The sequence below is a fragment of the Eptatretus burgeri genome, chromosome 3 (genome assembly GCF_056783735.1).
Source record: "Eptatretus burgeri isolate ZD-2024b chromosome 3, Ebu_testis_v1, whole genome shotgun sequence".
NCBI lineage: Eukaryota > Metazoa > Chordata > Myxini > Myxiniformes > Myxinidae > Eptatretus > Eptatretus burgeri.
The window spans coordinates 3,917,476-3,944,455 of NC_140963.1; the positions used below are offsets into that span (position 1 = coordinate 3,917,476).

Here is a 26,980-nt window from a genome sequence, read left to right on the forward strand (position 1 = left end):
CTGGTGGACGTTGAACCGGTATCAATAAGGAATGTCATGAACACATTCCATTTTCCATCACACTCGTCACACTTCGTGATACCGATCATTTCATGTGGAGTAACACTGGGACACAAATTCATGACACTGGTCTGCGTCATTTCAGAGGTCTAGGTTTTCTCAACGGTCCTCATATGCTTTTTGCATGCTGAATTTGGAAATGTATTTCATTTCGCTCAATCAGGTCAAGTTTTTTATGGATGACATGGGGTGACGGAGACGTGTACGGCAAGACATTGAGGCTATCTCAATTTTAAGGCAAAAATAATCAAAATTTTTTGCTTTTTTAATTAGCATTTTTAAAATTCCAAATCGGACTTACATTGACAGAAAATGTACAAACTACAGTCTATAAAAAATGACGCACAAGTACCGTTAATGTGAAATTCAACATTAAAAAGACGAAGGAAAACAATTAATGTGGAATAAATGGCTTTCGCAAAGATTTTCGTCTGCGTTTCGCATCTGTAACATCTCTCTTGAGGCACCAACAGTAGTCTGCAAGCATGTTGACATCCCATCGGCCCTGGTACCTCTCTTCCATCACTCGAATATCCTGGTGAAACCGTTCTCCTTGCTCCTCGCTGACATCACCACAGTTTTCTGGAAAGTAGTCTAAATGCGAGCTGAGAAAATGCATCTTTATGGACATGCGTGCACCAAGAGCCTGGAAGCTCTGCAGGAGCCCTTCCACAACACATTCATACTCTGGACTTCGGTGATTGCCCAGAAAGTTTGTCACAATGGATTTGAATGAGAGCCAGGCATTCCTCTCATTGCTCTCCATACTTTCGTCGAATTTAGGATCTTTCATAAGCTCCCTGATCTAAAGGCCCGGTCACACCTTGACGTTTTAGCCAGCGATGGCAACGTATTAAAATGTATGTAAAACGCTGGCTGACGTTGAACTTTTGATGTTTTTTTTTTAAGATTCGGACGTATTCATAACGAGTTGGTCGTATGCATAACATATTAGTAATGGACACAGAACGTTTCGTTGTGTTATAGATAACTTATACCAACGAATGCTGACCTGTTGTCGGCCTACACAACCGATGTCCAACGATAGTCTAACTTCGGCATAGCGCGTTGCACGCATTGCCGACGATGTCGTGACGTAGCCTATTAAAAGGCTGACGCACAACGATTCAAATCATAACTGCCGTAGAAATGGAAGTGTCAACATCGCGGTCACACCTTGGCGATCTTGCCAGCGTATGCCGACCGAAGAAAAATGTGTCTAAAACGTTGGGGCACGTCAAATACGGTATGAGTAAGTTTGGTATACGTGAGTACAACGCTAAAGTACGCTATCATACGTCGTAGTAAGTAGAGTACCTCAAGAAATTTTAAAGATGTTCAATATTTTACGATGTACTCGGCGTATGACACACGTTCCGCATGCGATGGGGATAAGTTTTACACACGATATGTGGATGCTTACACACGTCCACAAACGTTACTTATAAGCTACTCATAAGTCGAAACACGTCGCGGTAATGTCTTTTTTACGCGAAACTTATTTCTAACTTATGTTTGACATGCTTTGAACCAATTCTTTACGTCGTCCCAACACACATCGACGTATGTAGACGTATTCTAATGACGTCTTCCGGTCGACAAAAAAAAAATAAATGAACGTGTTTCTAGGTTACAACTGCCATATAAAGACGTGTTCCCAGCGGTTTTGGGAATTGGTATATAAAAATGGTGTTCATAAAAGGGGAACCCAACAGTGTTTTCGAGTCCTTTTTGAGTCGATGTCCATGTCAGCAGTAACAGTATCAGTATCAGTATCAGTATTAGTAGTAGTTTGTTCATGTTGGCAGTAGTAGGTGAGTGTGAGGGGGAGGGTGTGGGTTGTGATGGATCCTCCTTGCGTCCGCGTGTCCACGGGTAGGTTCATAGGCTGCCACTCAACGATTTAAATGGCTGCATCTCCACTATTGAAAGTAGACGCTTGCGCTCAACAATTGGATTTTTTTTGCACTCAACGACTTTTAAACGGCACCACTCAGCTAGTTTCATTGTTTACAATGAACGATTTAAATTGCTGTCACTCGCCTTTGTTTTTTGACGCTGAGGTTTTGAAATTTGAAGCGTTTCTTCTGAACGTGTTAAAACGCTCAAACTCGACTATTTTAAATAGACGCTGCCGATGGACAATTGGAATCATAGCCAAGCTAGACATCGAAGTGTGAACATCCTCGTCATGCCGAAGAAAAGTTTGAAGAATGCTGCAAATAAGTGTCCTGGCCGTGGCCCTGGACGCTGACGCAAGGACGATCCATTATACCGACGTCTTTCAGCCTATGAGTAACTTAAAAGTAACGTCTGTCGATGTGTGGCAACGATCGCGTAACGTGCCAACAACACGTTAATCATAGGTTAGAAATAAGTTTTGGGTACGCTAAACATTACCTCGGCGTGTCTCAACTTATGATTAACTTACAAGTAGCATGTGTTGACGTCTGTCAACGATCGCAGACCGTGCATACAACTTGTGGCCAGCGTAGCGGAACGTGTGAGTCATACGCCGGCATACGTCGTGAAATTTCAAGCATGAAAAAATTTGAGGACAACCGAAAAGTACAACGTTTAAAGCCAGCGTACAACGACGTATGGCAGCGTTTTTCAGCGTGCTCTCAATGTTATCAAAACTTACCCATAACGTATTCAACGTGTGCCAGCGTTTTAGAAAAAAAATTCAAAAATCGGCATACGTTGGCTAAAACGTCAAGGTGTGACCGGGCCTTAAGGGCCATCAAAAATGCCTGCTTTCGGTTTGGCCTCACTTACGTGAGGAGATTTCTTGTTCAGGAAAGCGAAAGCTCGACTTTCTTTGTTCAGTGCTTTGACAAAATTCTTCATAAGTCCGAGCTTGGTGTGCAGTGGTGGAAGTAGAATCTTCTGAGGATTCACAAGAGCGTGTGACACAACGTTGTGGGAACCTGGTTTCAGGCCAGATCTTTTTGGCCAGTTGCGTTGTACATAGTGCTGCTTGTCTGCTCGGCTGTCCCACAGACAGAGAAAGCAGGGTATTTGGTGTAGCCACCTTGGAGACCCAGCACCATGGACACAACCTATAAATAATAAAGAACACATATATTTGTTTTAAAATTTGTTATTCCAGTTTATTAAAATTTTAATCCATGTTAAGAATATTTCAATAAATAAAGTAGAAAAATATATGTAACGAGGTTGACGCCAACATACCTTTCGGTCTCCGCAAATCATCCAATTGTGATATTTGTACTTCAAAGCAGTTAGCAAATGTTCCATGTTACTATAGTTCTCAGTCATCTGTACCGAGTGACCCACCGGAACAGACGCGATCTTGTTGCCATTGAAGAGTAGTACTGCTTTCAAGCTTCTACTTGAGGAGTCGATGAAGAGCCGCCATTCTGTAGGATCATACGCTAAACCCATCGCTGCAATGAGGCCGGTGATGTTGCTACAGTAAACCAGAGAAACTTCATCGTCCGAACTAAAATATTCTCGAAACTCTTATTCACGCCTGCGGTACCAGAAGAATGTAGTTTCAGGAGCTAACAAACAATTTTCACGAAGTCATGACCCTAGCAACTGAGCAGATTCTTTGGACAAACACAAATCTCGTGTCAAGTCGTTCAACTCCGCTTGGCTGAAGAGTTTAGGTTGACTTGGCTCGCCCGTAGGTTGATATGTACCAGATATGTCACCATCTTCCATTTGTTCATCGGAATCGGACGCCGAATGTCTGCAATTTTCGGGCGGTGCTGGAATTGGAATTCCTGGTCCATGAGGCACTGGTTTAATGGCAGGTGGCACATCTGGATACTTTAAGTGTTGCTTGTTTTTTCGATTTATGCCTAAAATGAAAGAGATTGACATACCGTCAAGGGGGTGACATGATATATAAAGTTAAACAATTTAGAATGTTTGAGAATTTATTAAACATAAAGTTAAACTCAAACAAAATTGATAAACTCATCTTGTCGGTTTGTCATACAGAAATAACAGTCATTAGTATGATCTCTTTCCTCCCTCCACACCATTGGGATACCAAAAGGCAGACACTCAATCTTCTTGTGGCTCCAGTGCCACAGACTCTCAACTCATGTTTTGCAGCATATGTGAGGGGCAAAGGCTTTGTCCTGGTCACCAAGTTTAATTCCAAAGTATGCGTGATAGCTTTTCCTTACAAAAAGTGTGATGTTAGACTGCCGGTCTGGCATGGTCACTTAACCACAGATATAGCAGAACTTGTTTGGGTTATTCTTGCATTTTCGATTCATCGTGAATCACAGTAATGTTATAGTAAGGAGGACACTACGCAGGACGTACTGCCGCTCACGTGCACCTAAGTGGACAGCTCACACCAGACTGAGCCACGCAGCTGCTGGAGTGACTGAAGTTGGGTGTTGCCAGAAACAACGATTTATCTATATTTTTCTGAAATTGAAATGAGAGTAATTGAGAAGGCACTTTCTTCCACATTAAGTTTACTTGTGTCATTATATGTATAGTTTGTACATTTTCTGTCAATGTAAGTCTGATTTTGAATTTAAAAAATGCTAATTAAAAAAACAAAAATTTTGATAATTTTTTTTTTTCCTTAAAATTGAGATATCATAAAAACTTGACCTGATTGAGCGAAATTTGATACATTTCTGAATTCAGCATGCAAAAAACATATTAGGACCGTTGAGAAAACCTAGACCTCTGAAAAAAATATTTCAAATGCAGCCCAGTGTAATCGTATTGTATCGTATTGTGTTCGAACATTCGACTCGAGGAGGTGGAGCACAGCTTCCTCTTCAGTATCTTTTTCTCACCAAGTTCGATCAGACGTTTATTAATAAAATACCGATATCAGGTGCCATGGAAACCTGCTCGGCACGAACGTCACGGTCACGGTGCTCGAGTTCCACGAGATGTTCATGATCCGTTATAATTTCATATTACCGATCACCAGCCATTCGTGCCTCCTTCATCAAACATTCGCGATATTTTCTCCGTCGAAGTGGCCAAATGGGTGAATGAGGTCATTTTTAATGTTCTTGCCGAGTTTCCATGCATCAAGGTTTTCAAACATCACGTGATGCTCGACATGAAGTTTCATCGATGACGTCACAGAGTAGCCCGTGATTCCAATAATACAAGAGTTGGGTCAACACTCAGTTCCACATCTCGGTAACTGAACACGTTCCTGCACTTATTGGTGTAAAAGATTTGAAGGACGAAAGACTCGTGTTGTTCATCAACCTTGGGCCACATGGTTTTCACCAAAATAGGTAAATAGGAGAAAAAAACTATTATGTACAGAATAGGTTGAGAGAACCAAAATAAATAATGCAAAGTAGGGGGCGTGGTCACCTTCCAGTGTGACGTCACAATGAGAATTCCAACAATGTGGAGCACTGAAGACAGCTGTATCATTACCTCGCCAGTTGGTGGATCGACGTGCACGAGACATGGGGATCCTCATCGTGGTCGGTGTTCATGCTTGTCATCGGTCGTGGAACATCACAAACACCGCAGCAGCTCAGAAGGGACTGCAAGAGATAACAACGTACCCAGGTAAGGTCCACAACACGATCGGACTTGTTAGTTTTTTTGTCGTTTGTGAAATACGTTTTTGGTTTGATGGCAGAGTGAACAGGTAGAGTATTCCATGTTAAATTTCTCGTGTTTTGGATATCATTAACAAGTCGTGATCGGTGAACACACCAAGTGTGATTCAAATATCAAACGTTTCACAAAAATAGCTTTCTTGATAAAGGGCGTCGATTGTGATTGAAAAGTTGGGGGTTGGGGGAGATGAAGTGACATCCCAATCCCAAAATGAACAATAATTTACCCTGTGTGTTAGTTTTATGGAATCAGAAACCGACATGAAGGAAAAGTTTCTCAAATTCTCCAAAAAGTCAAAAAGGGTCGAAAAACCCCTTTATGGTTTTGGACCCCTTTATTCCCCTTATTCCAGACGGACCCAGATCCAGCTGTCCCTGGACTCTGTGTCTTTTTCTTCCGACAAGGTGAGAGTTTGCTGTCTAACCTCGTCTGATTCTCCAACCGATCCAGACGGCATCAGCCCACGTGTCCTAAAAACCTGCTCTGCTGCTCTTACTCACCCTCTCTCTGTTCTCATCACCCTCTCATTTGCTCAAGGTCATCTGCCATCTGCTTGTAAATCAGCAAACATAACCACTCTGTATATAAAGTTGCAAAAACAGATCCCTGCAACTCCAGACCATGTTTGTAAATTCCAAAGAATTCGGATGAAAGTGGAAGTAACAATTAATGTATGAACTGCACGTTTCAATTTCGTCCTCTGTGACATAATAATTGAAGAAATAACCACAAAGCGTTTGTGATCAACTGCAGCGGCCATTTGGCTAACATGATTGGGTGTGTTCCCGGTTCCCTGAGTAAACGGCTTGCTGACCGTTTGTCAAGGACCACCCCCCTCCCTCCACCCTCCCCCACCTTGATCACCTGCCAAGCACCCCCTCCCCCACCTTGATTGCTTGCCAAGCACCCCCTCCCTCCACCCTCCCCCACCTTGATCACCTGCCAAGCACCCCCTCCCCCACCTTGATTGCTTGCCAAGCATCCTCCTCCCTCCCTCACCTTGATCACTTGCCAAGCACCCTGCCCCTCCCTCCACCCTCCCCCACCTTGATCACCTGCCAAGCACCCCTCCCCCACCTTGATTGCTTGCCAAGCACCCTCCTCCCTCCCTCACCTTGATCACTTGCCAAGCACCCTGCCCCTCCCTCCACCCTCCCCCACCTTGATCACCTGCCAAGCACCCCTCCCCCACCTTGATTGCTTGCCAAGCACCCCCTCCCTCCCCCAACTTGATTGCTTGCCAAGCACACCCCCTCCCTCCCCCACCTTGATCGCTTGCCAAGCACACCCCTCCCCCACCTTGATCGCCTGCCAAGCACCCCCATCCTCCCCCACCTTGATCGCTTGTGAAGCACCCCCTCCCTCCCCCACCTTCATCACTTACCAAGCACCCTCCCCCACCTTGATCGCTTGCCAAGCACACCCCTCCCCCACCTTGATCGCCTGCCAAGCACCCCCATCCTCACCCACCTTGACCGCTTGCTAAGCACCCCCGCTCCATCCACCCTCACCGACCTTGATCGCTTGCCAAGCACCCTGCCCCTCCCTCCACCCTCCCCCACCTTGATCGCTTGCCAAGCACCCTCCCCCACCTTGATTACTTGCCAAGCACCCCCGCTCCCTCCACCCTCCCCCACCTTGATCGCTTGCCAAGCACCCTCCCCCACCCCACCACCCCCTTGATGGCTTGCCAAGCACCCCCTCCTTCCACCCTCCCCCACCTTGATCGCTTGCCAAGCACCCCGTCCCTCCCTCACCTTGATCGCTTGCCAAGCACCCCCCACCCTTGATCGCTTGCCAAGCACCCTCCCCCACCTTGATTACTTGCCAAGCACCCCCGCTCCATCCACCCTCCCCCACCTTGATCGCTTGCCAAACACCCCCCCCCCCCCCCCTTTCGCCTCGATCACTTGCAAAGCGGTTGATACAAAACGACTGGCTTGGTAAGTTTATTGGTAATGGAACACACCCCTGTCGTGCAATGTTAGATAACCTCAGTGTCCCAACTTATCAAACTGAACTTTTTACCCCGAGTGGGGTCTTCCACCCGACGGGGTCTAAGCACCGCTCACGTTCTCTCTTTTCTTGTGTACAGTTCATTTGAACGTCTATTTCTCCATTATTTGTGAACAGAATTGGATGAAAATTGACAGCCATATACTAGACACATATGTGCAGGCATTAACTGAGCCCAAAGTGCGATTCCGGCCCTTTGGGCCGAGAAACGGCCCTTTTGGCCCATTTTCTTAAAAGTTATTAAAAAAATAAAATTAAATGTGCTGGGCGATGCCCAATGCAAAATTAAGTCAAAGTTTAAAAATACAGGTGTGTTGTTCGACTGTAACCTGAGATCAGAAAATGGATTTCGCTCCCATCTGTCAATGAAACGATTTCTATTCGGTTTTAGATCGCTGACAATCTGCATTATCTCGTTAAAAATTTTAAACTCTGAAATCCTGCCAGTTATTTCATACAGAGAGGTCAAAGATCATGGTGAGCCCTGATGGAAACTTCTCGGTTTTGTATTTTCCATTTGTAACGTATTTGTGGCTCAATATTGTTACGGGCCGGGCGTCAGCCGCCAACCGACCGCTCGAAACGGAGCCGCAAGTCGAGTCGGCCTGACCGATCACCCGGAATGTAGATCGCCGCCCGGATAACTCCAAGCGACGGGTCCTTGTACAAGAACCGAAATACGCCAATCGGCAGATCACGTGGGGTAGGGTCGATTGCCAATCTTCAATTTACCTAAATACCCACGTGATCCAACTACCGGGGTATTCCACCCTCGACGGAACTCGTACGGAACAAACCGCAGAGGCGAGCTTGTCCGTGTGCGATTCCGAGCGGCGTAATCGCCGAGAACCGTCGGTCCAAATGTCTCCCTATTACGGCAAACCAACGGCTTTCAAACTCCCAACACACGAAATATTCAGTCAATGAGGGAATGGACGTAACGAGCAGGTTTACATTCACACAAGGACATTTATTATAATGAAACACGTATGCAATTAAATAAGGCAAAACACGTATGCAATTATACAAGCAACAAAAGCACGACAAAAGAACTACAACCGTCTACTTATTATGTACAGTCATTTACACTTTGCAGCAGTTCCAACTTATTAGACGGGCCCACGGACACACGTACGCACGCGCGCGCGCATGCACACACACACACACACACACACACACACACACACACACACACACACACACACACACGAAACGGTGGCTGAGGCCTTTAATCACGAGCTCCAGCTCGGAGGACAGGTGAGCTGAAACTCAGAGCCTAACTCGAACCTTTCCACCTCGTGTGGTCTTCAACTTGTCCGGACCCGGGCTCCAGCGAGAGCGAGCTGGATCCAATCGCCGCAATCCTTCCCGTGCTCCCGCAAATCCTCCCGTGCTTCTCAACACGTGCCTGTGAGACGAGGCGCCAATCCTTCCTGTCGATCGTCGCTTCCCCGAGGATCCAACTCCAAGAAGAGGCCGATGTGTCGCACCAAGCCGGGAAACAAAATGGAGAACAAAAAGCTCCACGAACCAAGAAGAAGAGGAAGGAGCGGAAGGAGAGGAAGAAGCCTCCACTCGCAGCTCGAGCCAAACAACCGGCTCAAGTTCCTTCCAAAACAAAGCAGCAGCCGAAGCTCACTGAGCCAGCCGAAGCAAAAAGCTTCCGAAGGCCTCAAGCCAAGCAGGACCCGATGGCCTGCAGGACCCGATGGCCTGCTGAACGACTGCTCTCTCCGAAGCAAAAAAGCTTACTCCTCCCACGGGACTCAGCACACAAACTCTGCACACGGGACTCAGAACGGGACTCTTCACGAACTCTGCCACGGGACTCCCATGAACTCAGCCCACGAACTCAGCCCTACCATGGGACTCCCACGAACTCAGCCCACGAACTCAGCCCTACCACGGGACTCCCACACGAACAAAGAAAGGATCTCCTCCTTATCGTTTGCACCCCCTCCCCCACACTCGGCGTGACTCATGCCCTCGTGATCTACCCCCCGCCCAACCACGGGTGGGAGGGAGTTGTTGACGTCACCACAGGGTTCTTCTTCCTCTTCGCAGAAGAGGGGGGAGGGACGTCTCCATTGTTTCGTTCCCTAACTATTAAATCGATCCGCAGCGCATCTAATCGATCTCTGAACATTTCAACAATGAAAGGTGAGCTATCTAGGGAACATGCACTTCGTGACATAGCTGACTCAGGGAACCTGTATGTTGTGTGCAATTGAATACCAAATTCGTAACAATATTGTGGACAATTGTGTACCCTCTTGGGTTCTCCTGGCAAACCGATTTGGAAGGCTTTGAGTGGAACATACTTGATTCAGCAAAATGTGAAATTGATACTTTTGTTAAAAATATTGTAACACACTCGAGGTTTCTCAAACATTGAGTTTAAATACCTCCAACAGGATCTGAGATAAACCTTCCAAAATCGCTGATCCGTTCGTGTGCAGACAAAACTACTCTAGAGAAAACAGTTTGATGTCCGCAGCAGTCGAGGAGACAGCAGAGGGGCACCAACGGAACTGGTTCAGGAGCTTGTTGGGGTCAGGTTGTTAGCCAGGTGGAGCAAGATGGCATCTTTGGTGTGAAGTCTTTGTCACGTGTTCTGATGAAATATTCCCACATCACAGGACTTGATCTACTGGTGGACGTTGAACCGGTATCAATAAGGAATGTCATGAACACATTCCATTTTCCATCACACTCGTCACACTTCATGATACCAATCATTTCATGTGGAGTAACACTGGGACACAAATTCATGACACTGGTCTGCGTCATTTCAGAGGTCTAGGTTTTCTCAACGGTCCTCATATGCTTTTTGCATGCTGAATTTGGAAATGTATTTCATTTCGCTCAATCAGGTCAAGTTTTTATGGATGACATGGGGTGACGGAGACGTGTTCAGCAAGACATTGAGGCTATCTCAATTTTAAGGCAAAAATAATCAAAATTTTTTGCTTTTTTAATTAGCATTTTTAAAATTCCAAATCGGACTTACATTGACAGAAAATGTACAAACTACAGTCTATAAAAAATGACGCACAAGTACCGTTAATGTGAAATTCAACATTAAAAAGACGAAGGAAAACAATTAATGTGGAATAAATGGCTTTCGCAAAGATTTTCGTCTGCGTTTCGCATCTGTAACATCTCTCTTGAGGCACCAACAGTAGTCTGCAAGCATGTTGACATCCCATCGGCCCTGGTACCTCTCTTCCATCACTCGAATATCCTGGTGAAACCGTTCTCCTTGCTCCTCGCTGACATCACCACAGTTTTCCGGAAAGTAGTCTAAATGCGAGCTGAGAAAATGCATCTTTATGGACATGCGTGCACCAAGAGCCTGGAAGCTCTGCAGGAGCCCTTCCACAACACATTCATACTCTGGACTTCGGTGATTGCCCAGAAAGTTTGTCACAATGGATTTGAATGAGAGCCAGGCATTCCTCTCATTGCTCTCCATACTTTCGTCGAATTTAGGATCTTTCATAAGCTCCCTGATCTAAAGGCCCGGTCACACCTTGACGTTTTAGCCAGCGATGGCAACGTATTAAAATGTATGTAAAACGCTGGCTGACGTTGAACTTTTGATGTTTTTTTTTTTAAGATTCGGACGTATTCATAACGAGTTGGTCGTATGCATAACATATGAGTAATGGACACAGAACGTTTCGTTGTGTTATAGATAACTTATACCAACGAATGCTGAACCTGTTGTCGGCCTACACAACCGATGCCCAACGACAGTCTAACTTCGGCATAGCGCGTTGCACGCATCGCCGATGATGTCGTGACGTAGCCTATTAAAAGGCTGACGCACAACGATTCAAATCATAACTGCCGTAGAAATGGAAGTGTCAACATCGCGGTCACACCTTGGCGATCTTGCCAGCGTATGCCGACCGAAGAAAAATGTGTCTAAAACGTTGGGGCACGTCAAATACGGTATGAATAAGTTTGGTATACGTGAGTACAACGCTAAAGTACGCTATCGTACGTCGTAGTAAGTAGAGTACCTCAAGAAATTTTAAAGATGTTCAATATTTTACGACGTACTCGGCGTATGACACACGTTCCGCATGCGATGGGGATAAGTTTTACACACGTCCACAAACGTTACTTATAAGCTACTCATAAGTCGAAACACGTCGCGGTAATGTCTTTTTTACGCGAAACTTATTTCTAACTTATGTTTGACGTGCTTTGAACCAATTCTTTACGTAGTCCCAACACACATCGACGTATGTAGACGTATTCTAATGACGTCTTCCGGTCGACAAAAAAAAAATAAATGAACGTGTTTCTAGGTTACAACTGCCATATAAAGACGTGTTCCCAGCAGTTTTGGGAATTGGTATATAAAAATGCTGCTCATAAAAGGGGAACCCAACAGTGTTTTCGAGTTCCTTTCTGAGTCGATGTCCATGTCATCAGTATCAGTATTAGTATTAGTATTAGTATTAGTCGTAGTTTGTTCATGTTGGCAGTAGTAGGTGAGTGTGAGGGGGAGGGTGTGGGTTATGATGGATCGTCCTTGCGTCCGCGTGTCCACGGGTAGGTTCATAGGCTGCCACTCAACGATTTAAATGGCTGCATCTCCACTATTGAAAGTAGACGCTTGCGCTCAACAATTGGATTTTTTTTTTTGCACTCAACGACTTTTAAACGGTACCACTCAACTATTTTCATTGTTTTCAATGAACGATTTAAATTGCTGTCACTCGCCTTTGTTTTTTGACGCTGAGGTTTTGAAATTTGAAGCGTTTCTTCTGAACGTGTTAAAACGCTCAAACTCGACTATTTTAAATAGACGCTGCCGATGGACAATTGGAATCATAGCCAAGCTAGACATCGAAGTGTGAACATCCTCGTCATGCCGAAGAAAAGTTTGAAGAATGCTGCAAATAAGTGTCCTGGCCGTGGCCGTGGACGCTGATGCAAGGACGATCCATTATACCGACGTCTTTCAGCCTATGAGTAACTTAAAAGTAACGTCTGTCGATGTGTGGCAACGATCGCGTAACGTGCCAACAACACGTTAATCATAGGTTAGAAATAAGTTCTGGGTACGCTAAACATTACCTCGGCGTGTCTCAACTTATGATTAACTTACAAGTAGCATGTGTTGAGGTCTGTCAACGATCGCAGACCGTGCATACAACTTGTGGCCAGCGTAGCGGAACGTGTGAGTCATACGCCGGCATACGTCGTGAAATTTCAAGCATGAAAAAATTTGAGGACAACCGAAAAGTACAACGTTTAAAGCCAGCGTACAACGACGTATGGCAGTGTTTTTCAGCGTGCTCTCAATGTTATCAAAACTTACCCATAACGTATTCAACGTGTGCCAGCGTTTTAGAAAAAAAATTTAAAAATCGGCATACGTTGGCTGAAACGTCAAGGTGTGACCGGGCCTTAAGGGCCATCAAAAATGCCTGCTTTCGGTTTGGCCTCACTTACGTGAGGAGATTTCTTGTTCAGGAAAGTGAAAGCTCGACCTTCTTTGTTCAGTGCTTTGACAAAATTCTTCATAAGTCCGAGCTTGGTGTGCAGTGGTGGAAGCAGAATCTTCTGAGGATTCACAAGAGCGTGTGACACAACGTTGTGGGAACCTGGTTTCAGGCCAGATCTTTTTGGCCAGTTGCGTTGTACATAGTGCTGCTTGTCTGCTCGGCTGTCCCACAGACAGAGAAAGCAGGGGTATTTGGTGTAGCCACCTTGGAGACCCAGCACCATGGACACAACCTATAAATAATAAAGAACACATATATTTGTTTTAAAATTTGTTATTCCAGTTTATTAAAATTTTAATCCATGTTAAGAATATTTCAATAAATAAAGTAGAAAAATATATGTCACGAGGTTGACGCCAACATACCTTTCGGTCTCCGCAAATCATCCAATTGTGATATTTGTACTTCAAAGCAGTTAGCAAATGTTCCATGTTACTATAGTTCTCAGTCATCTGTACCGAGTGACCCACCGGAACAGACGCGATCTTGTTGCCATTGAAGAGTAGTACTGCTTTCAAGCTTCTACTTGAGGAGTCGATGAAGAGCCGCCATTCTGTAGGATCATACGCTAAACCCATCGCTGCAATGAGGCCGGTGATGTTGCTACAGTAAACCAGAGAAACTTCATCGTCCGAACTAAAATATTCTCGAAACTCTTATTCACGCCTGCGGTACCAGAAGGATGTAGTTTCAGGAGCTAACAAACGATTTTCACGAAGTCATGACCCTAGCAACTGAGCAGATTCTTTGGACAAACACAAATCTCGTGTCAAGTCGTTCAACTCCGCTTGGCTAAAGAGTTTGGGTTGACTTGTCTCGCCCGTAGGTTGCTATGTACCAGATATGTCACCATCTTCCATTTGTTCATCGGAATCGGACGCCGAATGTCTGCAATTTTCGGGCGGTGCTGGAATTGGAATTCCTGGTCCATGAGGCACTGGTTTAATGGCAGGTGGCACATCTGGATACTTTAAGTGTTGCTTGTTTTTTCGATTTATGCCTAAAATGAAAGAGATTGACATACCGTCAAGGGGGTGACATGATATATAAAGTTAAACAATTTAGAATGTTTGAGAATTTATTAAACATAAAGTTAAACTCAAACAAAATTGATAAACTCATCTTGTAGGTTTGTCATACAGAAATAACAGTCATTAGTATGATCTCTTTCCTCCCTCCACACCATTGGGATACCAAAAGGCAGACACTCAATCTTCTTGTGGCTCCAGTGCCACAGACTCTCAACGCATGTTTTGCAGCATATGTGAGGGGCAAAGGCTTTGTCCTGGTCACCAAGTTTAATTCCAAAGTATGCGTGATAGCTTTTCCTTACAAAAAGTGTGATGTTAGACTGCCGGTCTGGCATGGTCACTTAACCACAGATATAGCAGAACTTGTTTGGGTTATTCTTGCATTTTCGATTCATCGTGAATCACAGTAATGTTATAGTAAGGAGGACACTACGCAGGACGTACTGCCGCTCACGTGCACCTAAGTGGACAGCTCACACCAGACTGAGCCACGCAGCTGCTGGAGTGACTGAAGTTGGGTGTTGCCAGAAACAACGATTTATCTATATTTTTCTGAAATTGAAATGAAAGTAATTGAGAAGGGACTTTCTTCCACATTAACTTTACTTGTGTCATTATATGTATAGTTTGTACATTTTCTGTCAATGTAAGTCTGATTTTGAATTTAAAAAATGCTAATTAAAAAAACGAAAATTTTGATTATTTTTTTTTTCCTTAAAATTGAGATATCATAAAAACTTGACCTGATTGAGCGAAATTTGATACATTTCTGAATTCAGCATGCAAAAAACATATTAGGACCGTTGAGAAAACCTAGACCTCTGAAAAAAATATTTCAAAAGCAGCCCAGTGTAATCGTATTGTATCGTATTGTGTTCGAACATTCGACTCGAGGAGGTGGAGCACAGCTTCCTCTTCAGTATCTTTTTCTCACCAAGTTCGATCAGACGTTTATTAATAAAATACTGATATCAGGTGCCATGGAAACCTGCTCGGCACGAACGTCACGGTCACGGTGCTCGAGTTCCACGAGATGTTCATGATCCGTTATAATTTCATATTACCGATCACCGGCCATTCGTGCCTCCTTCATCAAACATTCGCGATATTTTCTCCGTCGAAGTGGCCAAATGGGTGAATGAGGTCATTTTTAATGTTCTTGCCGAGTTTCCATGCATCAAGGTTTTCAAACATCACGTGATGCTCGACATGAAGTTTCATCGATGACATCACAGAGTAGCCCGTGATTCCAATAATACAAGAGTTGGGTCAACACTTAGTTCCACATCTCGGTAACTGAACACGTTTCTGCACTTATTGGTGTAAAAGATTTGAAGGACGAAAGACTCGTGTTGTTCATCAACCTTGGGCCACATGGTTTTCACCAAAATAGGTAAATAGGAGAAAAAAACTATTATGTACAGAATAGGTTGAGAGAACCAAAATAAATAATGCAAAGGAGGGGGCGTGGTCACCTTCCAGTGTGACGTCACAATGAGAATTCCAACAATGTGGAGCACTGAAGACAGAGCTGTATCATTACCTCGCCAGTTGGTGGATCGACGTGCACGAGACATGGGGATCCTCATCGTGGTCGGAGTTCATGCTTGTCATCGGTCGTGGAACATCACAAACACTGCAGCAGCTCAGAAGGGACTGCAAGAGATAACAACGTACCCAGGTAAGGTCCACAACACGATCGGACTTGTTAGTTTTTTTGTCGTTTGTGAAATACGTTTTTGGTTTGATGGCAGAGTGAACAGGTAGAGTATTCCATGTTAAATTTCTCGTGTTTTGGATATCATTAACAAGTCGTGATCGGTGAACACACCAAGTGTGATTCAAATATCAAACGTTTCACAAAAATAGCTTTCTTGATCAAGGGCGTCGATTGTGATTGAAAAGTTGGGGGTTGGGGGAGATGAAGTGACATCCCAATCCCAAAATGAACAATAATTTACCCTGTGTGTTACTTTTGTGGAATCAGAAACCGACATGAAGGAAAAGTTTCTCAAATTCTCCAAAAAGTCAAAAAGGGTCGAAAAACCCCTTTATGGTTTTGGACCCCTTTATTCCCCTTATTCCAGACGGACCCAGATCCAGCTGTCCCTGGACTCTGTGTCTTTTTCTTCCGACAAGGTGAGAGTTTGCTGTCTAACCTCGTCTGATTCTGCAACCGATCCAGACGGCATCAGCCCACGTGTCCTAAAAACCTGCTCTGCTGCTCTTACTCACCCTCTCTCTGTTCTCATCACCCTCTCATTTGCTCAAGGTCATCTGCCATCTGCTTGTAAATCAGCAAACATAACCACTCTGTATATAAAGTTGCAAAAACAGATCCCTGCAACTCCAGACCATGTTTGTAAATTCCAAAGAATTCGGATGAAAGTGGAAGTAACAATTAATGTATGAACTGCACGTTTCAATTTCGTCCTCTGTGACATAATAATTGAAGAAATAACCACAAAGCGTTTGTGATCAACTGCAGCGGCCATTTGGCTAACATGATTGGGTGTGTTCCCGGTTCCCTGAGTAAACGGCTTGCTGACCGTTTGTCAAGGACCACCCCCCTCCCTCCACCCTCCCCCACCTTGATCACCTGCCAAGCACCCCCTCCCCCACCTTGATTGCTTGCCAAGCACCCTCCTCCCTCCCTCACCTTGATCACTTGCCAAGCACCCTGCCCCTCCCTCCACCCTCCCCCACCTTGATCACCTGCCAAGCACCCCTCCCCCACCTTGATTGCTTGCCAAGCACCCCCTCCCTCCCCCAACTTGATCGCTTGCCAAGCACACCCCTCCCCCACCTTGATCGCCTGCCAAGCACCCCCATCCTCCCCCACCTTGATCGCTTGTGAAGCACCCCCTCCCTCCCCCACCTTCATCACTTACCAAGCACCCTCCCCCACCTTGATCGCTTGCCAAGCACACCCCTCCCCCACCTTGATCGCCTGCCAAGCACCCCCATCCTCACCCACCTTGATCGCTTGCTAAGCACCCCCGCTCCATCCACCCTCACCGACCTTGATCGCTTGCCAAGCACCCTGCCCCACCCCACCACCCCCTTGATGGCTTGCCAAGCACCCTCCCCCACCTTGATTACTTGCCAAGCACCCCCGCTCCCTCCACCCTCCCCCACCTTGATCGCTTGCCAAGCACCCTCCCCCACCCCACCACCCCCTTGATGGCTTGCCAAGCACCCCCTCCCTCCACCCTCCCCCACCTTGATCGCTTGCCAAGCACCCCGTCCCTCCCTCACCTTGATCGCTTGCCAAGCACCCCCCACCCTTGATCGCTTGCCAAGCACCCTCCCCCACCTTGATTACTTGCCAAGCACCCCCGCTCCATCCACCCTCCCCCACCTTGATCGCTTGCCAAACACCCCCCCCCCTCCACCTTTCGCCTCGATCACTTGCAAAGCGGTTGATACGAAACGACTGGCTTGGTAAGTTTATTGGTAATGGAACACACCCCTGTCGTGCAATGTTAGATAACCTCAGTGTCCCAACTTATCAAACTGAACTTTTTACCCCGAGTGGGGTCTTCCACCCGACGGGGTCTAAGCACCGCTCACGTTCTCTCTTTTCTTGTGTACAGTTCATTTGAACGTCTATTTCTCCATTATTTGTGAACAGAATTGGATGAAAATTGACAGCCATATACTAGACACATATGTGCAGGCATTAACTGAGCCCAAACTGCGATTCCGGCCCTTTGGGCCCATTTTCTTAAAGGTTATTAAAAAAAATAAAATTAAATGTGCTGGGCGATGCCCAATGCAAAATTAAGTCAAAGTTTAAAAATACAGGTGTGTTGTTCAACTGTAACCTGAGATCAGAAAATGGATTTCGCTCCCATCTGTCAATGAAACGATTTCTATTCGGTTTTAGATCGCTGACAATCTGCATTATCTCGTTAAAAATTTTAAACTCTGAAATCCTGCCAGTTATTTCATACAGAGAGGTCAAAGATCATGGTGAGCCCTGATGGAAACTTCTCGGTTTTGTATTTTCCATTTGTAACGTATTTGTGGCTCAATATTGTTACGGGCCGGGCGTCAGCCGCCAACCGACCGCTCGAAACGGAGCCGCAAGTCGAGTCGGCCTGACCGATCACCCGGAATGTAGATCGCCGCCCGGATAACTCCAAGCGACGGGTCCTTGTACAAGAACCGAAATACGCCAATCGGCAGATCACGTGGGGTAGGGTCGATTGCCAATCTTCAATTTACCTAAATACCCACGTGATCCAACTACCGGGGTATTCCACCCTCGACGGAACTCGTACGGAACAAACCGCAGAGGCGAGCTTGTCCGTGTGCGATTCCGAGCGGCGTAATCGCCGAGAACCGTCGGTCCAAATGTCCCCCTATTACGGCAAACCAACGGCTTTCAAACTCCCAACACACGAAATATTCAGTCAATGAGGGAATGGACGCAACGAGCAGGTTTACATTCACACAAGGACATTTATTATAATGAAACACGTATGCAATTAAATAAGGCAAAACACGTATGCAATTATACAAGCAACAAAAGCACGACAAAAGAACTACAACCGTCTACTTATTATGTACAGTCATTTACACTTTACAGCAGTTCCAACTTATTAGACGGGCCCACGGACACACGTACGCACGCGCGCGCGCATGCACACACACACACACACACACACACACGCACACACACACACACACACACACACACACACACACACACACACACACACACACACACGAAACGGTGGCTGAGGCCTTTAATCACGAGCTCCAGCTCGGAGGACAGGTGAGCTGAAACTCAGAGCCTAACTCGAACCTTTCCACCTCGTGTGGTCTTCAACTTGTCCGGACCCGGGCTCCAGCGAGAGCGAGCTGGATCCAATCGCCGCAATCCTTCCCGTGCTCCCGCAAATCCTCCCGTGCTTCTCAACACGTGCCTGTGAGACGAGGCGCCAATCCTTCCTGTCGATCGTCGCTTCCCCGAGGATCCAACTCCAAGAAGAGGCCGATGTGTCGCACCAAGCCGGGAAACAAAATGGAGAACAAAAAGCTCCACGAACCAAGAAGAAGAGGAAGGAGCGGAAGGAGAGGAAGAAGCCTCCACTCGCAGCTCGAGCCAAACAACCGGCTCAAGTTCCTTCCAAAACAAAGCAGCAGCCGAAGCTCACTGAGCCAGCCGAAGCAAAAGCTTCCGAAGGCCTCAAGCCAAGCAGGACCCGATGGCCTGCAGGACCCGATGGCCTGCTGAACGACTGCTCTCTCCGAAGCAAAAAAGCTTACTCCTCCCACGGGACTCAGCACACAAACTCTGCACACGGGACTCAGAACGGGACTCTTCACGAACTCTGCCACGGGACTCCCATGAACTCAGCCCACGAACTCAGCCCTACCATGGGACTCCCACGAACTCAGCCCACGAACTCAGCCCTACCACGGGACTCCCACACGAACAAAGAAAGGATCTCCTCCTTATCGTTTGCACCCCCTCCCCCACACTCGGCGTGACTCATGCCCTCGTGATCTACCCCCCGCCCAACCACGGGTGGGAGGGAGTTGTTGACGTCACCACAGGGTTCTTCTTCCTCTTCGCAGAAGAGGGGGGGAGGGACGTCTCCATTGTTTCGTTCCCTAACTATTAAATCGATCCGCAGCGCATCTAATCGATCTCTGAACATTTCAACAATGAAAGGTGAGCTATCTAGGGAACATGCACTTCGTGACATAGCTGACTCAGGGAACCTGTATGTTGTGTGCAATTGAATACCAAATTCGTAACAATATTGTGGACAATCGTGTACCCTCTTGGGTTCTCCTGGCAAACCGATTTGGAAGGCTTTGAGTGGAACATACTTGATTCAGCAAAATGTGAAATTGATACTTTTGTTAAAAATATTGTAACACACTCGAGGTTTCTCAAACATTGAGTTTAAATACCTCCAACAGGATCTGAGATAAACCTTCCAAAATCGCTGATCCGTTCGTGTGCAGACAAAACTACTCTAGAGAAAACAGTTTGATGTCCGCAGCAGTCGAGGAGACAGCAGAGGGGCACCAACGGAACTGGTTCAGGAGCTTGTTGGGGTCAGGTTGTTAGCCAGGTGGAGCAAGATGGCATCTTTGGTGTGAAGTCTTTGTCATGTGTTCTGATGAAATATTCCCACATCACAGGACTTGATCTACTGGTGGACGTTGAACCGGTATCAATAAGGAATGTCATGAACACATTCCATTTTCCATCACACTCGTCACACTTCATGATACCGATCATTTCATGTGGAGTAACACTGGGACACAAATTCATGACACTGGTCTGCGTCATTTCAGAGGTCTAGGTTTTCTCAACGGTCCTCATATGCTTTTTGCATGCTGAATTTGGAAATGTATTTCATTTCGCTCAATCAGGTCAAGTTTTTATGGATGACATGGGGTGACGGAGACGTGTACGGCAAGACATTGAGGCTATCTCAATTTTAAGGCAAAAATAATCAAAATTTTTTGCTTTTTTAATTAGCATTTTTAAAATTCCAAATCGGACTTACATTGACAGAAAATGTACAAACTACAGTCTATAAAAAATGACGCACAAGTACCGTTAATGTGAAATTCAACATTAAAAAGACGAAGGAAAACAATTAATGTGGAATAAATGGCTTTCGCAAAGATTTTCGTCTGCGTTTCGCATCTGTAACATCTCTCTTGAGGCACCAACAGTAGTCTGCAAGCATGTTGACATCCCATCGGCCCTGGTACCTCTCTTCCATCACTCGAATATCCTGGTGAAACCGTTCTCCTTGCTCCTCGCTGACATCACCACAGTTTTCTGGAAAGTAGTCTAAATGCGAGCTGAGAAAATGCATCTTTATGGACATGCGTGCACCAAGAGCCTGGAAGCTCTGCAGGAGCCCTTCCACAACACATTCATACTCTGGACTTCGGTGATTGCCCAGAAAGTTTGTCACAATGGATTTGAATGAGAGCCAGGCATTCCTCTCATTGCTCTCCATACTTTCGTCGAATTTAGGATCTTTCATAAGCTCCCTGATCTAAAGGCCCGGTCACACCTTGACGTTTTAGCCAGCGATGGCAACGTATTAAAATGTATGTAAAACGCTGGCTGACGTTGAACTTTTGATGTTTTTTTTTTTTAAGATTCGGACGTATTCATAACGAGTTGGTCGTATGCATAACATATGAGTAATGGACACAGAACGTTTCGTTGTGTTATAGATAACTTATACCAACGAATGCTGACCTGTTGTCGGCCTACACAACCGATGCCCAACGATAGTCTAACTTCGGCATAGCGCGTTGCACGCATCGCCGATGATGTCGTGACGTAGCCTATTAAAAGGCTGACGCACAACGATTCAAATCATAACTGCCGTAGAAATGGAAGTGTCAACATCGCGGTCACACCTTGGCGATCTTGCCAGCGTATGCCGACCGAAGAAAAATGTGTCTAAAACGTTGGGGCACGTCAAATACGGTATGAGTAAGTTTGGTATACGTGAGTACAACGCTAAAGTACGCTATCGTACGTCGTAGTAAGTAGAGTACCTCAAGATATTTTAAAGATGTTCAATATTTTACGACGTACTCGGCGTATGACACACGTTCCGCATGCGATGGGGATAAGTTTTACACACGATATGTGGACGCTTACACACGTCCACAAACGTTACTTATAAGCTACTCATAAGTCGAAACACGTCGCGGTAATGTCTTTTTTACGCGAAACTTATTTCTAACTTATGTTTGACGTGCTTTGAACCAATTCTTTACGTAGTCCCAACACACATCGACGTATGTAGACGTATTCTAATGACGTCTTCCGGTCGACAAAAAAAAAAATAAATGAACGTGTTTCTAGGTTACAACTGCCATATAAAGACGTGTTCCCAGCAGTTTTGGGAATTGGTATATAAAAATGCTGCTCATAAAAGGGGAACCCAACAGTGTTTTCGAGTTCCTTTCTGAGTCGATGTCCATGTCATCAGTATCAGTATTAGTATTAGTATTAGTATTAGTCGTAGTTTGTTCATGTTGGCAGTAGTAGGTGAGTGTGAGGGGGAGGGTGTGGGTTATGATGGATCGTCCTTGCGTCCGCGTGTCCACGGGTAGGTTCATAGGCTGCCACTCAACGATTTAAATGGCTGCATCTCCACTATTGAAAGTAGACGCTTGCGCTCAACAATTGGATTTTTTTTTTTGCACTCAACGACTTTTAAACGGCACCACTCAGCTATTTTCATTGTTTACAATGAACGATTTAAATTGCTGTCACTCGCCTTTGTTTTTTGACGCTGGGGTTTTGAAATTTGAAGCGTTTCTTCTGAATGTGTTAAAACGCTCAAACTCGACTATTTTAAATAGACACTGCCGATGGACAATTGGAATCATAGCCAAGCCAGACATCGAAGTGTGAACATCCTCGTCATGCCGAAGAAAAATTTGAAGAATGCTGCAAATAAGTGTCCTGGCCGTGGCCGTGGACGCTGATGCAAGGACGATCCATTATACCGACGTCTTTCAGCCTATGAGTAACTTAAAAGTAACGTCTGTCGATGTGTGGCAACGATCGCGTAACGTGCCAACAACACGTTAATCATAGGTTAGAAATAAGTTTCGGGTACACTAAACATTACCTCGGCGTGTCTCAACTTATGATTAACTTACAAGTAGCATGTGTTGACGTCTGTCAACGATCGCAGACCGTGCATACAACTTGTGGCCAGCGTAGCGGAACGTGTGAGTCATACGCCGGCATACGTCGTGAAATTTCAAGCATGAAAAAATTTGAGGACAACCGAAAAGTACAACGTTTAAAGCCAACGTACAACGACGTATGGCAGTGTTTTTCAGCGTGCTCTCAATGTTATCAAAACTTACCCATAACGTATTCAACGTGTGCCAGCGTTTTAGAAAAAAATTTCAAAAATCGGCATACGTTGGCTGAAACGTCAAGGTGTGACCGGGCCTTAAGGGCCATCAAAAATGCCTGCTTTCGGTTTGGCCTCACTTACGTGAGGAAATTTCTTGTTCAGGAAAGCGAAAGCTCGACCTTCTTTGTTCAGTGCTTTGACAAAATTCTTCATAAGTCCGAGCTTGGTGTGCAGTGGTGGAAGTAGAATCTTCTGAGGATTCACAAGAGCGTGTGACACAACGTTGTGAGAACCTGGTTTCAGGCCAGATCTTTTTGGCCAGTTGCGTTGTACATAGTGCTGCTTGTCTGCTCGGCTGTCCCACAGACAGAGAAAGCAGGGTATTTGGTGTAGCCACCTTGGAGACCCAGCACCATGGACACAACCTATAAATAATAAAGAACACATATATTTGTTTTAAATTTTGTTATTCCAGTTTATTAAAATTTTAATCCATGTTAAGAATATTTCAATAAATAAAGTAGAAAAATATATGTAACGAGGTTGACGCCAACATACCTTTCGGTCTCCGCAAATCATCCAATTGTGATATTTGTACTTCAAAGCAGTTAGCAAATGTTCCATGTTACTATAGTTCTCAGTCATCTGTACCGAGTGACCCACCGGAACAGACGCGATCTTGTTGCCATTGAAGAGTAGTACTGCTTTCAAGCTTCTACTTGAGGAGTCGATGAAGAGCCGCCATTCTGTAGGATCATACGCTAAACCCATCGCTGCAATGAGGCCGGTGATGTTGCTACAGTAAACCAGAGAAACTTCATCGTCCGAACTAAAATATTCTCGAAACTCTTATTCACGCCTGCGGTACCAGAAGGATGTAGTTTCAGGAGCTAACAAACGATTTTCACGAAGTCATGACCCTAGCAACTGAGCAGATTCTTTGGACAAACACAAATCTCGTGTCAAGTCGTTCAACTCCGCTTGGCTAAAGAGTTTGGGTTGACTTGTCTCGCCCGTAGGTTGATATGTACCAGATATGTCACCATCTTCCATTTGTTCATCGGAATCGGACGCCGAATGTCTGCAATTTTCGGGCGGTGCTGGAATTGGAATTCCTGGTCCATGAGGCACTGGTTTAATGGCAGGTGGCACATCTGGATACTTTAAGTGTTGCTTGTTTTTTCGATTTATGCCTAAAATGAAAGAGATTGACATACCGTCAAGGGGGTGACATGATATATAAAGTTAAACAATTTAGAATGTTTGAGAATTTATTAAACATAAAGTGAAACTCAAACAAAATTGAAAAACTCATCTTGTAGGTTTGTCATACAGAAATAACAGTCATTAGTATGATCTCTTTCCTCCCTCCACACCATTGGGATACCAAAAGGCAGACAATCAATCTTCTTGTGGCTCCAGTGCCACAGACTCTCAACGCATGTTTTGCAGCATATGTGAGGGGCAAAGGCTTTGTCCTGGTCACCAAGTTTAATTCCAAAGTATGCGTGATAGCTTTTCCTTACAAAAAGTGTGATGTTAGACTGCCGGTCTGGCATGGTCACTTAACCACAGATATAGCAGAACTTGTTTGGGTTATTCTTGCATTTTCGATTCATCGTGAATCACAGTAATGTTATAGTAAGGAGGACACTACGCAGGACGTACTGCCGCTCACGTGCACCTAAGTGGACAGCTCACACCAGACTGAGCCACGCAGCTGCTGGAGTGACTGAAGTTGGGTGTTGCCAGAAACAACGATTTATCTATATTTTTCTGAAATTGAAATGAGAGTAATTGAGAAGGCACTTTCTTCCACATTAAGTTTACTTGTGTCATTATATGTATAGTTTGTACATTTTCAGTCAATGTAAGTCTGATTTTGAATTTAAAAAATGCTAATTAAAAAAACGAAAATTTTGATTATTTTTTTTTCCTTAAAATTGAGATATCATAAAAACTTGACCTGATTGAGCGAAATTTGATACATTTCTGAATTCAGCATGCAAAAAACATATAAGGACCGTTGAGAAAACCTAGACCTCTGAAAAAAATATTTTAAATGCAGCCCAGTGTAATCGTATTGTATCGTATTGTGTTCGAACATTCGACTCGAGGAGGTGGAGCACAGCTTCCTCTTCAGTATCTTTTTCTCACCAAGTTCGATCAGACGTTTATTAATAAAATACCGATATCAGGTGCCATGGAAACCTGCTCGGCACGAACGTCACGGTCACGGTGCTCGAGTTCCACGAGATGTTCATGATCCGTTATAATTTCATATTACCGATCACCGGCCATTCGTGCCTCCTTCATCAAACATTCGCGATATTTTCTCCGTCTAAGTGGCCAAATGGGTGAATGAGGTCATTTTTAATGTTCTTGCCGAGTTTCCATGCATCAAGGTTTTCAAACATCACGTGATGCTCGACATGGTTTCATCGATGACGTCACAGAGTAGCCCGTGATTCCAATAATACAAGAGTTGGGTCAACACTCAGTTCCACATCTCGGTAACTGAACACGTTTCTGCACTTATTGGTGTAAAAGATTTGAAGGACGAAAGACTCGTGTTGTTCATCAACCTTGGGCCACATGGTTTTCACCAAAAGAGGTAAATAGGAGAAAAAAGCTATATGTACAGAATAGGTTGAGAGAACCAAAATAAATAATGCAAAGTAGGGGGCGTGGTCACCTTCCAGTGTGACGTCACAATGAGAATTCCAACAATGTGGAGCACTGAAGACAGAGCTGTATCATTACCTCGCCAGTTGGTGGATCGACGTGCACGAGACATGGGGATCCTCATCGTGGTCGGTGTTCATGCTTGTCATCGGTCGTGGAACATCACAAACACCGCAGCAGCTCAGAAGGGACTGCAAGAGATAACAACGTACCCAGGTAAGGTCCACAACACGATCGGACTTGTTAGTTTTTTTGTCGTTTGTGAAATACGTTTTTGGTTTGATGGCAGAGTGAACAGGTAGAGTATTCCATGTTAAATTTCTCGTGTTTTGGATATCATTAGCAAGTCGTGATCGGTGAACACACCAAGTGTGATTCAAATATCAAACGTTTCACAAAAATAGATATCTTGATAAAGGGCGTCGATTGTGATTGAAAAGTTGGGGGTTGGGGGAGATGAAGTGACATCCCAATCCCAAAATGAACAATAATTTACTCTGTGTGTTAGTTTTGTGGAATCAGAAACCGACATGAAGGAAAAGTTTCTCAAATTCTCCAAAAAGTCAAAAAGGGTCGAAAAACCCCTTTATGGTTTTGGACCCCTTTATTCCCCTTATTCCAGACGGACCCAGATCCAGCTGTCCCTGGACTCTGTGTCTTTTTCTTCCGACAAGGGGAGAGTTTGCTGTCTCACCTCGTCTGATTCTGTAACCGATCCAGACGGCATCAGCCCACGTGTCCTAAAAACCTGCTCTGCTGCTCTTACTCACCCTCTCTCTGTTCTCATCACCCTCTCATTTGCTCAAGGTCATCTGCCATCTGCTTGTAAATCAGCAAACATAACCACTCTGTATATAAAGTTGCAAAAACAGATCCCTGCAACTCCAGACCATGTTTGTAAATTCCAAAGAATTCGGATGAAAGTGGAAGTAATAATTAATGTATGAACTGCACGTTTCAATTTCGTCCTCTGTGACATAATAATTGAAGAAATAACCACAAAGCGTTTGTGATCAACTGCAGCGGCCATTTGGCTAACATGATTGGGTGTGTTCCCGGTTCCCTGAGTAAACGGCTTGCTGACCGTTTGTCAAGGACCACCCCCCTCCCTCCACCCCCACCACCTTGATCACCTGCCAAGCACCCCTCCCCCACCTTGATTGCTTGCCAAGCACCCCCTCCTTCCCTC

General features: G+C 45.1%; 1 protein-coding gene across 1 annotated transcript; it reads left to right on the forward strand.

The window, feature by feature from the left end:
* Positions 1 to 5,458: 5,458 nt before the first annotated feature.
* Positions 5,459 to 26,050, forward strand: LOC147029308 (uncharacterized). Its single transcript, XM_085872073.1, has 3 exons — positions 5,459 to 5,601; positions 15,779 to 15,908; positions 25,878 to 26,050. The coding sequence occupies exons 1-3, from the start codon at positions 5,496 to 5,498 to the stop codon at positions 25,993 to 25,995; spliced, it is 354 nt and encodes a 117-aa protein (XP_085728199.1). The 5' UTR covers positions 5,459 to 5,495; the 3' UTR covers positions 25,996 to 26,050.
* The last annotated feature ends 930 nt before the right edge of the window (positions 26,051 to 26,980 follow it).

Excerpts from the sequence above, each read along its gene's own strand:
- LOC147029308 (XM_085872073.1), top strand. The coding sequence starts at position 5,496 with ATGGGGATCCTCATCGTGGTCGGTGTTCATGCTTGTCATCGGTCGTGG. Across the intron at positions 5,602-15,778 it reads AGAGATAACAACGTACCCAG|TTGGTGGATCGACGTGCACG; the intron begins GTAAGGTCCACA and ends TTACCTCGCCAG. Across the intron at positions 15,909-25,877 it reads AGAGATAACAACGTACCCAG|TTGGTGGATCGACGTGCACG; the intron begins GTAAGGTCCACA and ends TTACCTCGCCAG.